Here is a 14,803-nt window from a genome sequence, read left to right as displayed (position 1 = left end):
CACACGGAGAAGTATGACCCAAGGAAGTGCGCGTCCTTGGAAGCGCATCTATCAGCAATGTTTGAGAAGACACGCTACTTGGATCAGCCCATGACGGATGATGAATTCATCGCGGCCATCCTCACGCAGCTTCCACTCAAGTATCAGAAGCAGTTGTCAGGCCTGCCGTACCGTGATGTGACAGAGTTCCGCGAGCGCCTTCTCAATTATGATAAACTTGAGAAAATGGACAGAGCACCCAATACCAAGGAGGAGAGTGAGAGGGTATCACAGCCCCACCGACAACAGCTAGTCCACAACTACTGGCAGAATCGCGAGGGAAAACCCAAGGAGCTCAGACAGGCAGCGGTAAACACAATGAACTGGCAGCCAAGAGGAGGAGGACCTAGCCGGAACGATCAATACCAGACAGGCTACAGGAAGACCCCCTATTACAAGAGAAAGACGTGGTGGTCCAACTCCAGGAATTACCACCGCGATGACGAAGCAAACCACCGCCGGAGGCAGGGGGACTACCGACACAACAAGCGAAGATCATTCTCGCCAGAGTCACGGCCACCCAGGGAGTCAGCAGACCGCCGCCGGAGAGCATCGTCAGAAGACGAGCTGGAGTACTGCAAGAAGTACCGCCGTACCGACGAGCCCCGCTACAACGGCAAACCTGAGGACTACCGCCCGCCATATCACTATGCCCCCAGGACTCACGAGACAAGTGGCGGCCATGCCCAGAACAGCCACCTCTCATACAACCGGAACACACAGATGACAACATTCCCACCACCATTTGCTGCACCGTCTACATCTCAGCAGACGACGTACTACAACCAGGGACCAGCAAATCAGGTGGCAGCAGAATTCAAAGCTGCTGTGTCTGAAGCAGCAGGGAACCGACAGTGGAATCGTCAAGAAGGAGCCAGATCACCAGCTCCAGGTGGACGTGCCAACACTGGCACGTTAAACTATTAAGGATCTCTGTACGATCAACCCTGAATTTATACCCCATTGTGACAAGGAGCCCGAAAGGACAAGACTACCCACCGGAGAAGAAGTGGAAGCATTCGTAAGAATGAAGCTCACAGCAGAAGCTGATGTACGAAGAAGAAGGAAACCAGCATCCAAATTATCTAAATTTAATATCGGCGACCTTGTGCTCAAGAAAACATCTCCTGTCAGCAAGGCATGGGAGAATGTCACCAGGAAATTATTTTTGCTTTTCGACGGACCATATGTCATAACTGACATAGTTCAAGAGAACTGTTATGCTCTGAAAGACCCATCTACAGGCCGACCAGTAGGCCGGTATAATATTTCGCAGTTGAGAGCCTACAAGAAACCTGTGTCCCAGTGAACAAGTTCGACACAAGCTAGTGAGACACCTGTATAGTACGAGTATAGGTAGCATAACAGCTGAGCGCAATCGGAATGTCTAGGTCAGAGCCAGGACCAGACCAGTATAAATGTGAAAGGTATTAAATGGTTACTGTGTAATTTGATACGCCATGTGAGGCGTATTGCAACCACTGACAGGTACCTAATGTGTAGCGGAAGTGTGATACCCGCTTGGTACATTATCGTCGCGTCGATGCGGAAGTGCAATTCCCGCTTATTATTGCCTGTAGTGAGGTGAAGTGAAATGCCACCCACACAGATGTAATGAATCTTCGAATTTAATAGTGTATTATGTGTATAATATTGTTTGTCAGTTGGTCTGCATTATTCTTCGTGTGAGTATAAGTTCACTAACAGTAATATCTGAATCTATGTAATGAGATGCGCCTATCTGTAAGTACTATCATACTAACTAGCAAAAAGAAATGTCAAGCTTATGTGTTGTCGACTAACTTGTGTGAGAGAAGTATGGCCTAGCTGTGTAAACATGGGTGAGCACTGTTCTACAAAGCATCTAAGAAGCACATGAACACTTTGCAACTACTAGCATAACAATAATAATAATAAGGTTACCTTGAATTACTGATGTGGTTACTCCATTTTTTCCGAAGCACAACACACCACTGAATTTATTAAGAATCGCCGAGATTTATCATTTTCTGTTATTAAACACTGCTGCAGAAGAAGATAAAAAAAAAATATTCTTTTTTTTGCAAATGTAATACTTTTGTTTTACACGAATTCTATGATTGAAGTAGGGCTTTGCAAACGATCTCATAGGGTTGCATTCTGCCCTGAATGCAGAGTAGAAAAGTATGCATTCCTTTCGCATACAAATCCACTCAGTATTAGAAAGCTATTTCTTTAAATTAATTTGATTGGTTATTTTAAATAATGATATTTATGAAATGATAACAAGATATATACGAGCGACTTTGTGTTATTTATTGTGAAAAAAAAAAAACTATACAAAAGACTTGTAATTTCATTCAACGTGGCACTTGAGATTTTGTTTGTTTATGTTTGTAATCGTCGAGTAGGCGAATATGATGTCAAACGAAGACCTGAAAAACTCAATGTCTAACAACTATGTCGCGGACTTAGTACACTGTTGCAATAAATGTCAGCAGGCTGTATTATAAACAAGTACTAAGTTACTGCAAAATTGAGCCAGCCAGAAAAGAAAAAAAAAAATAAAAAATAAAAAATTTGCAAGCTATCATGAAAGCATTTTTTTTTGTTTCACTTGGCTTTGTCAGGATAGAATTATCCTTTTCATCGAGATCATGAATCTCAAGTGATTTTAACAAGAAACAATTCCTATCAGAGAAATTTCTGAATGATATGAATACACAGTCAGGATCCTGCGAAGCCCGCATCGGATGCCTGAAAACGAAACTAATGGTTGAGATGAGAGGGAGACTGCTATACACTTTCCAAACAGCTGTTTGCGTTATATGAGAACCCAGCTGATTACAGAAAAAAAATACTACCTTGCGAGAAATGGTAGAAATAAAAGTTCACCAGACACTCGAGTAAAATAAAAGAAAAAGAAAGGCCGCCTTCGCCGAGCGAAAAGCTGCGATAAAAGAGAGATAAAAAAAAAGGAAACACTGTGCGTTCCCTTTCCAAGCACAAGTTACACATGATGCGTGTACTTAAACGAAATCCAAACTATTGTTGATTTGTTTGCTAACATAAACAAATGCTTTTAATGATGTAATATATGAAATGTTCCTTGAAGTGATATTGTAAATATGATTTTATGTATATGATATGAGATGTTAGTGAGAATTATTAATTTTATCAATTGTTGATATTATGAAGTTATGAAAGATTGTGAGATGATGCTTATGGAAATGTACGAGATGCATAATGAAATTGTACATAGAATAAAACAGGTACAACCTGAAGGCATAAGGATGCTTAACAATGATGTAAACAAACCATTTCATTAACATGAAAATCAGTTTAGTTAGTTATGCTTGAATGTTATCTAGCTAATGATACCTATTGTTAAGATGTAACAATTTCACTTTGAAAGTTATTGAATGTTTAGCCTAAGTTACTATACTTATTATTTAATATCTGATGTTATTTGATCCCATTAGTTACTATTTGTTTTAATAGATTTAGTTTATACTGAACTGGCTTGTGGATAGGCTACGTTAAGCACAGAAGATGTCTTAGCCTGCCGACATTCGTGCGTTACAAGTGCACGATTCACACATGAGTGAAGAGTTTTAAGACTGTTTAATGACCGGGACACTTGTTAGTTAAAATGTACACAATACGGTTCGCAACGGCTGTGTACCTATCAGTGATGGGACCCGACGAGTGCGTCCTTGTGAGATGGCGGTTCCGCCGACACGAGCAGCACCGCAGACGTCCCGACGCCGCCTCTCACGTGTTCGTGGGGTAGGGCGGCAGCTGCAGCCGCAGTTCGCCGCGGAGCTAGGAGCCGTGGTGTCCGGTGCTGCGAGCCGCCACACGCCAAACCCGCCGACGTCTGGTGTGGAGCAGGTGTTGGTGTTGGCCGCTTTGAGGTCGGGCGCTGTCCCGATGCCTCCTCAGCCGCCGCCGGGGATGTCGTTTGCACCGCGGGTGGACGTTGATCCACTGCCGTGACGTGTCCTGGAGAACGTCACATTGTTGACTCACATGTACATACACCCGTTACAGCCATATGAGATTGCTACTTACAGTAAGTATGTCCTCCCACGTCCCTCTCAACAGGAGCGGCTCAAGGGAGTAGACGCCGTCGGAGAGCTGCAGCAGGTCCAGCAGAGAAGATTTTGCGCGGGAAAACCCGTGGACCATTCGAGCGCAGGTCTGCTAGCGGCGACGACCCGTTGCAAAGTGATTAAAATTGCGCGAATTGTCTGGTGTAACGGGCGAAATGACGATAGAAAAAAAAAATAAAAAGGAGGAGAAGAAGAAACTCAGTCGCTCCAAGTTTTTTTTTTTTATGTGTGGTGCGCGCGCCGCTTGGCGACAAGGCTATTCGTTGTACACAGTGCGAGAGAGACGGTAAACTGCCAATCACATTGTACTGTTTTGAACAGGTCAACGATTGCAGTTCAATATGATTGACAAGGGCGGCAATTCTGTGCTGTTACTATTTTCATAATGCACAGAAAGTTATGACTTATTTTAATGATACTATTATTTATAAAGGCTTATTATTTTGATTGTTATTATTATTATTATGAAATTTTATTATTTAATTTGTATATTGTTCGCCCGCAAAAGTTATTTAAATATATTTTTTATTAATTATGTATATCTACGAGAGCTATGCTCTATGACCTGAAATGGACTTATATGGACAGTCAATTGAGTATACCCCTCTAAGGACTAATGAACTTAACGAATTAACGAGGATTTTATTCGGGGTATTACTTAAAGAAATTTTCATTGTTGGAAATTTTCGTTTTAAATTTACCGCATTTTTGTGTTTTCAATTGTATTAATAAGTGTTATTTACGGTATTTATATTGTAAATTACGCTAACCGATTTTGGTTTCGGCCAATGAGAGGCCGTGTTTTAGATGTGAGGCGTCTAGAACGTATTAATTAAAGAGGTTGGTTGTATGAAGGCGTCTGATGCCGACGCAAAGGCGCGAGGCCTATTTTAAATTTGAAATATAGCTAGCTAGATTATGCCATCCGACACTCAGGATGAGCTTAAACGACGTATAAATAAATAATGTGTAAGATTATAAGGGCATATTCTGACGGATATGTTATTAGGAGTGAAAATCTGTAAGTAAAGATCTTGCATTTTGTATCGCCCATAGACATACCCAGCTGTATGTAATTTCGTCGTAAATAACTCCGATTTGACTACAAACTGATTAGTTTTCACGTAAACGGTGTCAATTATCCTGAACTACGTCATGAATTATTAGTTCCAAGATTTAAATTATTATTTTATTTTGTGATACCCAGAGGTGAAATGGGAGTACAAGTTTCGTGTCTCTACCATATAAACGCCAAGGCAAATACGAACCCAAATATAAACATAAACAGTAATCATACTAATTATTAATTGTGCTATGATTTCAAACATTTTCTGGTATGTAAGAATGCGTCCGTAAAAACATCATTTGATTTATTTTCTGAACATACACTAACGAACTTTTGTGAACGATTCATGTGTGCTACGTATTTTCCTGATGTTTTAATTTACATAAGCGCATATCCACGAGTCATGTTCAGTATCGTTAGGATTGTTTTTCTGTGATTTTTTTTTATCTAATTATATTAATATTGATTTTTATCTCTACACATATGTTAGTTGTCCCTGATGAATAGCAATTTTTATTATTAATAAAAACCTGAATTCTATCCCTATGTGTTGATATATGTTACCTAGCTACCTGTGTCCAAGAGTGTGTGTTTTATGATAAATAACATTTTTTTTGCATGTTTCTAAGGGTCAGAGTACAAGAGCATAACAGTACCATTGACACATATATATATGTCTATATATATATTTTGAAAAATAGTGACAGCCAGTGTATATCGTCCCGACAACACACACACAACAAAAGGGTCTATATATAAATAAACGAGTACTATTAATGGTACTGGCACCAGCAGTAAGAACACACCGAAGAAGTTTAGCAGCAGTATAATACTATCAAGTTTTATAACTTTTGGATCATTCAATTAAAAAAAATTGTTAAATGATGGGTCATTTTATTTAATAGATTTTGCTACAGTAATGTTTACTAGTGTACTGTACATAAAATTAGACTATAAACATATTTTATTTATTTTGTTGATATGTTTTGAGTAAAATGATTACAGACTGTGCAGATACTGCCACTAGTTTAAACAAAATAAGCAAGGAAATTTTGTCATTATAGGGCATAACATCAGCGTCTAACAACGTGTTTTCACAGTTTACAGGAAAACCAGAAAAATGAAGAATTAGCGTTTTGAAAGTTAGTTGTAGTTACTGCTGATGAATTGTGTCAGTAGACATGGTGAGTGTTGAGAGATGAGAGTGGGGCATCTGAAGACGGAGTGAATGGGTGGGGGAAACGGGTGTTTCAAGAGCAAACCCATCAGCTAGCTTCAACGTCCATCGTATATCCCATTTGTGAGAAATTCTGGATTCAAACTCCATCATTTTGACAGGAAGTGAATGATCAGACCACTTGATCATTGTGGTTCCAGGTTAAGATTTTCAAGAGCATCCTTGAAGGGCAGATACAAGTGCAATGTAACCTTGCTAAGTTGGTTGAATTGGGATCGGATCATGCAGATGTCTAGGTTAACCTGAGAATATATGAGAAATATATGACAACCTGGCAGAAAATGCTCTTAACATAAATAGCACAAAACTCTTTTGAAATATATTTATGGCTTGCAAATATCTGTACATTGGACTCTATTTGGAAAAGAAAGTCTTAAACATGTAATGCATTTGCAATAGTACAGTTGCAATTTTTAATGTGATTCTCACCCAAAATGTTTTATTGTTCTAAAATTTTTGTTTGCCTTTTCTGATAATATTGCATGTTGTAATTACAGTAGAACCCCGATTTAACGAAGTGCTACAGTTACCGAAAATGTTTACTCTAAATCGATGTTTCGTTAAATCCGATTTACCGATTTTCAATGACCCCCGCACTCATAATCGCGTACCTACGTTTCCATATCGTAGACAGGGTCGACGCTGATATCTTGTGCTGCCGTGCTATCTCAGACTTCGTCAACTTTCCATCTTCAACGTTTTTGATCTCGCTCGTACGGCCCCCGGTTCGTACGTACACCTCTGTCGTACATACAGATTTTTAGAAACCGTGAAAAATGAGGCATAAAAAAAAGTTTAAAAATATGTAAAGTGTAAGAAATACGTTAAAGTTTATTAAAATACAGTCGCAACCTGCAGCGTTTATAACAAAAACGAGCTACATACACATTGCGTCACAGTAAAAGATTAAAAAAAAAAAGGCCGCAAATTGATGGAAATTTACCGTCCATAGCGCGCCGTACGCGGAGAAAGGTCATTGTACTCGGTCAGCTGCTGTTACGGCGCGGCGTGGCCGCCGGCTGATTCTCTTTGTTCGCTGAGCTGCGCAGCACTTATAAAAAACGTATTCCAAAAACTAAACACCGCGCACAAAGCTCTTACTGAGAATATAGAGCTGTAGCAAACCGTATGTATTCGGTACTGAGTAACAGGTGCGCCATCTAGTAACGAGTAACGAAACGTTACACACGGCTGCATCTCGTTACTCGCATTTTTCGTATGTTTTACGCATGCGCGCGCATATTCGATGAATTTGCGTTACAAAGAACGATGTTTGTTTATTAAGTAAAGTATAATTTGGAAATTTGTCGTCAAAGTTTTTTACTGTTTATTAAAGGTATTGTGTGTGTAGACAAAGTTTGAGATTGGAACAGAAACAACGTAAGAAAGTATTGTTTACAAATTAGAAATATGTATGTTTTTGTTTTTTATTATCGCGTATTTTCACGTTTTTTTTGTTATTATCTTAAAAGAGATAATATAAAAAAAACGCATTAATGAGATTTAATTGTTTCTTGGTTAACAAAAACGGTTAATTATCAAATATAGTTATTTGTTTATATTCTATTTATTATTATGTACGCGTACGCAATACGACTCGATTCGTTGGTGCAACATAACATAGCTTTTTAATGCGATTTCAGAAGTAACGAGTAACGTAACGATACGATAGTAACGAGTACTAATTGTTATAGTAACGAATACATACGGGTACACTTTTTTTCGTTACTTTTACACATCTAGAGAATAATGATAATGGCGTATTGGTGTGACGTGGTCACAAGTTGAAAAAACCTGGAGGATGTGAAAGGGAATATTTGGAAACGTGATTATTGGCTAGCACTGTTACTATGCGGGCGTATTTGGAAGATAACGTGGTGAGTCAAGCCAAGGATGGCGAAGGGGGAGGGGGATGCGGACAAAGAAACCCTTCATGACGTCATGTGTCGCGGACAGTCTATCTATCCAGGCGCGCGCAATGGCACGCACCTACGCAATTCAGTTACAGCGCCCGGAGTTTTTAAGCAATTTGAACAATTTTTTTAATTTTTTCGTATTTGGACAGATGATGCAAAGGCACATATTAATATATAGTACATACCTCCATTCTATTACTGACACCACAGAGTGTATTTTTTAATAAGATTCCATTACTATTTACTTGCATTTTTTGGAAATCTATATTATTATTTTAATAAATTGGTGATTTTTGTTGGTTCCTGAAAACCTTTACGTTAAATCGCTGTTTTCGTTAAATCCGTGTTCGCAAAATCGGGGTTCTACTGTTTTTTGTATTATTTTTGTTTGCTTCTCAAAATTGGTCATGGTTGTCTGGAGATATAAGCTAGTCCGACTTAAGGGGGAAAGGGATAGGAACCAAAAGGCGTCATCTTGGTTTCAACAAATTTTTTGGTCTTAACTATTTTCTTTTGTTTAAATTCAAAATTTGGCTTGGTTAAAGTATCTTATTAATAAAATCGTAACAGTGATTGATAAACAGACAACACACACTTAAACTGGTGGGTCTAGAACCATGAAATTTTGTATACGAGTTCCTTATATGAAGTAGGTTAGCATTAAAAAAAGGATTTTTGAAAATTCGTCCCCTAAGGTTAAATAGGGGATGAAATTTTGTATTGAAGTTAGTCATTTTTGAAGTTAGAAGTATGGAAATTGTTCTGTTTGTAAAAAAAAGTCAGCTGTATCAGTGTTTTTTGGTAATTTATCAAAATGAGAATCAAATACTTTCCCAACTGCAAACGGCTAGCATGTAATTTTTTGGCATGCCTGAAGTTAATAGTTGCTGGCTGTTACAAATAGTTTTTCCTATGAAGTTTAAGTAATGAATTAGTTTTTGAGAATGAGTACAACTTATATAATACTGCCATTGGTAAAGAAAAGATTTTATGTTTTTATTTTTAGTCTAATTTTGGTTTTTAAAACAGAGGATTTCAGTGTTATTGTTTTTATTTTTCTAAAAGCTTTTTGTAATTCATCAAAATAGTGGTACAATTTATACGCTGCATTTTTATGATAAAATAATTTGTTATAAATTGGTCTAAAACAGATACTCAGAACAATAAAAATTAATTAGTGAGTTTTTGTGTTTTATAAGTGATTCATTAAGAGATACACAACAAAACAAATAAAATTAATTTTTTTTAACCATGCACATTCCTTGAATCTCAAACATTTAAACAATTAGTTTTTTTTTTACAATTTGAATTAGGTTTGGTTAAATGTTTTAAGATTTGAATTAGGTTTTAGTTAAATGCTACTCACTTCCATGATATAACTTGCATTTCAGTGCTATATAGTGTATTAACTTGCAGCGTTTTGACTTTTCTTTTTGGTGTTATTTCGTTTTTATCGCAATTTATTATATAATATTGTTCCTAGTCATTAGACACTATTTCTTGGTCTTTGCAAATATTGTGATGTGTGATCTTTGCCTGAACACAGATTTTAATACGAAACGATACAGATATGTTATGGCATGAAATTTTTAATATGACTTCTTTATGTTCCTATCCCTCCTCCTTTAATGAGATTCTGCTGAAACCTTTTTTTTTGTACGTATTTGAAAATGAACTTGAAACCAAGACTCGGGTTATGTTTTGAAACAGGGAACGGAGCCATTATTGTTTGATTGTGGCCAGTGTGCAGGTGGTTCAACGTGAGCCTGACGCGGGCCCAGTACGGTGCGATACCTGCGCACTACCAGCTGTTTGCGCTCGTCTGCCTGATGGAGAGCTACGACAAGGACGAGGAGGTCGGCAAGTCGTGCTCCGTGGTTCTCAGCCACCTCAGCCAGGCCATCATGCTGCCCCGGTACATCCCCGCCGCCCTCGACTCTTTCCACAAGGTTCGTTCCGCTGCCACGTGTAGTGAAGCATATACATATATATAATACCATAGAGCCACATTTCATAGTGTTATTTTATTAACAAGCATACCAGATACTTACAGTGATAAAAAAAAAAACTGGTACAACAGAAGCATTACGCATACACAATGGAATATAAGAACATAAAATCGATCTGTCCTAAAATGTTATGTTCTTATATTCCATTGTGTATGTCATGTTTCTGTTGTACTAGTCATTATTGTTTTGGTATGCTTGTTTTCGTGTGTTGGCCAACTGTAGATGTGCCTACCTGCTGTGGTTTCACCTATGGTAGAGCTTGCCTTCTTTGGTGATGACAAGGGGGAGTGTCCAGGTACTTGCAGTGACCATTTTAGTCTTGTTTTATTTTTTATTGTATTTTATTTTCTGTTCTGTACCTGTCTATATGTGTAATGCCCACTGCTAAAGCCCTAGGTTGTTGGTGGGCATGTTACAAACTAAAATAAATTTAAAAAAAAAAATCAAATCGAATCTTATTAAAAATAGTGGTTTTCATCTTTATCGTCATTAAAAACGATAACTCATGTAATAATACGTATATACCATACACAAAAAATTGATCAACTACTTCAATGATTCGTGATATACTTAAAATCTGTTCATAAACAATACTATATTGTTGAGAGCAAACAAAAATTACAACATACAAGAGCTGTTTTTTTCTTCAACATCCGATGGACTATTAAAAAAAGTCAAATTTACATAACATAAGAATTTTACTACCAAAAGTTCAGCAGGGTGTTACATATTTTTTTCTACATAATCACCAAAACGATCGAGGCATTTGTCATATCATAACTCAAGCTTCTAGGTGGCTTCTTCGAGGAAGTTAGCTGCCAGTGAGGAGCGATACAGGGTCAAGTGCCTGGATACCTGTGTGCAGTCACAAGATTTAATGGTTTTATAATTTTAGTTTTTTAGTTTCTTTGTGAAAAATTTTTTTTTTCCACACACAAAGAAAACAAACACACATAGAATGCTGATGCCATCCTTTTTTGTGTCACGACCTGCAACAAATATAATATTTCAATATAACAAGATTAACAGCAACAACACTTTTTCATTAAAGCATGTTAAAATAATAAATATCATTACAAAATGCTCAGTGGCAAAACCATACAAAATACTGTCACATTTCTCACCGTCAACTGTTGAGAATCTTGTTGAGTTTCTGGGTAATTTTAAAATATATACTACGAAGTAATTTACGTGTTTGTATTTTTGTTGGCAGACCTCAAAAAGTGTCTCGTGGTGCGCTCGCCTTACTTGCCTTGACTTCATGCAAGTTATGGTCTTCCACAACATGCCGACATTCCACAGCAGTAGCTCGTGGGTGCAGCAGGTGAGTTATAAGTTTTTCCTGTGGGCTGTATGCACATTAAGGTACCTATAGCAATTAGTGTGTGCACATGTGATTTCATTGCTGTTTATAGGAAGTGGGTTAGTATTTGGTATCAGTGTTCATATTCTTCTTTAACTGGGTACTAGGCCTGTTTTTTAATAAAATCTAATATTAATATAAAATTATTCTCGAAAAAAAATATCGAATTCGAATAGAAAGAATTATAATCCCATTAAAAAATTTTTTTTTCACATATAACATTAACTTATTGAAAGAAAAACTAAATGTGTAGTGTTGTGGCTTCTGGGTAGTTAGGTAAATAATACTAATTGAAAGATTGGTTAGGCTAAGTCAGCTACAGTTACTATAGGTAAAATTTTGTTCAAATATTTCAATTTGAAAGGAATATATAAATAATAATTTTTCATGGAAATTAAAATAGAATCTGCAAAATATTTTAATAAACAGTGCAAAGTAAAAATGTAAGGCAATTTCAGTGCATGCGTGTGAACTGTTAACACTTGCGCAGTGTTTTGATTTTTACGGGCATGTTTATCCGTATTAGTATGCTGTCAGTTCTAATCTATGTATTTTTAACAACCTGCCGGACTCTCATATTTATAAAATACTTAAGCTGATTACGTGTATGTTAGTATTGGATCCAAATTACTGTGTTAAATCCGGCTTTACTATATAAGTCTTCTCAAAATTTACGTGGTCAGATGTAGCTAAAACCTCTACATAAAATAAACAACCCAAAAACATTATGAAAATCCTGTTGAAATTTTAACCTACTCTTCTTATTGACCCAGCTGGCTTGCTTATACAGTTGTTCAGAAATGGCTGAAAATAAATTTAATGGGCGGCAGGAAACGCCAAAACAATTTATTTTAAGTAACAAATGTCTGGAAATGCAAGCCTGCAAAGTTGCAGAACAGGAGTGAGCAATAGTGTGCAAATGTGAATTTCACATGCGTTAGCCGCCTCTCCATTGTCTGAGAGGACACAATGAAGCATGTTTGGAGTGCCATGACGTTCTAATGCACCACGGCAAGCAGAGCCACAAGACTGGTGCAGACTTCCAGAATTAGCCGTGCACACAAGCAGCCAGGAGTCTGGTGTACGGCTCCCAGTCAAGCAGTCACTGGTTAAGCTGATGGAGGTATTCCTATTTGGAACATTTGTGTTGTGAAAGAGTCCTGTTGCAATTCCTGGGACAATAGTTCTCAGTGGAAGGTTGTGAAAGGTAGCACATGCCTATGTGCTGACTAGGTCTGTAGGAGGTTGGTGTCCCTCTGAATGACACAATCCTTTAGGTGTTCGATTTGCTGGCTTCTATGCTTCTCTTCACCCTTTCTGAACATCAGGGTGTGGACAGTGATACCTACCGTATTTACTCGTGTATAGTGTGCACCACGATTTTTGCAACAAATTCCAAAGAAAAAAAATTAAAATTTTTTTTCCCATAAATAAATTTTACTAACATTTTGTGGTACCTGTTACGTAATTACTTATGAAACAAATGATTATTTAAATTGATGTGTGGTAATGCGTCAGGAAAATACTTAAACTCTGCTGTGTAGATGGAAGATAATGAAGCGCTGTATCGTCACAACTGGTACGAGAAAGGGAGGGAGGCAGGCAGGCAGGCAGGAACGGGACTATGACCGTAACCTTGACAGTTGACAGGACTAAACACCACCACTCCCGTCTCGAAGCTTCTACACAGATATTTCAACTGATAACACATTATTTGGGACATGCAAAATGAAGCGTGCCACGCTACGTTGCTAAGCTGGCGCGGAGGAGGACTAGATGACTCACCGGAGGAAGTGGGCGGGGGACTGGTGACATTCTCTCTCTCTCTCTTTTTACTAGCTTCTGCGCTGGCTTTCTGTAGAGGGGGAAGGTCTAAAAATAAACAAGAGACCATGATGTGCGAGCTTGCGCGCGCACGTGTGTGTTGTGTGCGTGTGCTGTGAGCGCGCGTGCGTGTGTGTGTGCGTGTGCTGCTGTGAGCATGTGCGCGTGTGCTGTGAGCGTGTGTGTGTGTGCGTGTGTGTGTGTGTGTGCATGTGCATGTGTGTGTATGTGTGAGTGAAAGAGAGGCCTTGTTGCTTGTGCGTATGTGTGGGGGCTGGCCAGAAACGTCACCCGTCACCGGGCAGTTAACGACTTCCAGTCCTCCTCCCCGCCTCACTTTTTTTTCCGTATATTGCGCGCATCCTTATTTTTTTCCTTTACTTGAGGGGAAAAAAGGGTGCGCTATACACGAGTATATACAGTATAAGGGGGAGGCCTTTCAAAAAACACTAATGGTGGCACAATAAACAGCCACAAAAAATGACTCGAGGCCAGACCACGATGGTGATTCAGATTCAGGCAATGATAGTAGAAAAGGATAAGTAGTGATTTGAACCTCATGCTTATTTGCGTTTTGAGTTATGGATGGGAACACATTTAAAAATGTGTCTTCCTTAAAAAAAATTCACCAATCGTGCAGTATTCACAAGAAAATAACTGAATATATCCTAATGCTGCTAGAGACATACATGTGTTGCTGACAACTAAGAAGTTCCCCGTTGAGGTGAAGCCCCACATAAGCTTAAAATCCAGAAAGAGCGTCCTATAGTGTTCATATCTGATGGCTGTTCCTGAATCTGAAGAATAAGTTAACAAGTCAATGCATAACATACGGTCATAAGATCATAGTTAAAGGATGGTGTGCTTACTCTATTGATCACACTCATTCTCACCTTTGGTATCCGAGATATCTCGCAGTGAAAATGAAACCATACATACCTTTTTCACACCGCTGCTATTACTGCCGGGAACGTGGGATGGACACTTGTCAGCATTCTATAAAATTAGTGTTGTGCGAGATCTCGAACCTCGAGAAAAATTTAGAGAAATATTGCATTCTCGAACAGCGAGCGAGAAAAATTATTTCTCGAAAAAAAACGAGAATTTTTTTGGTACCGGTAACAACTCAATTTGGAATGGAAACTAAATTTGATATTTATAGTTGTATTTTTATATGTTGAACATTACATACACACTGCCATTATTTTAGTTTAAATGCTTTAAAAATACCAAACGCGTCTGTTTGTTTGGACGA

At 38.2% G+C, this 14,803-nt stretch overlaps 1 protein-coding gene across 3 annotated transcripts in view; it reads left to right on the top strand.

Annotated features, from left to right (window-relative positions):
• Window positions 1-14,803, top strand: part of LOC134535818 (proteasome activator complex subunit 4B-like) — a 119,504-nt gene that overhangs the window by 84,660 nt on the left and 20,041 nt on the right. For all 3 annotated transcript variants that reach the window (XM_063375110.1, XM_063375109.1, XM_063375111.1), the window contains 2 exons: window positions 10,096-10,301; window positions 11,575-11,685. In XM_063375110.1, the coding sequence (XP_063231180.1) occupies window positions 10,096-10,301; window positions 11,575-11,685 (317 nt within the window). The remainder of the gene's footprint in view (window positions 1-10,095; window positions 10,302-11,574; window positions 11,686-14,803) is intronic.

The sequence above is a fragment of the Bacillus rossius genome, chromosome 10 (assembly GCF_032445375.1).
Source record: "Bacillus rossius redtenbacheri isolate Brsri chromosome 10, Brsri_v3, whole genome shotgun sequence".
Classification (NCBI taxonomy): Eukaryota; Metazoa; Arthropoda; class Insecta; order Phasmatodea; family Bacillidae; genus Bacillus; species Bacillus rossius.
This window is presented reverse-complemented; position numbering and strand designations above follow the sequence as displayed.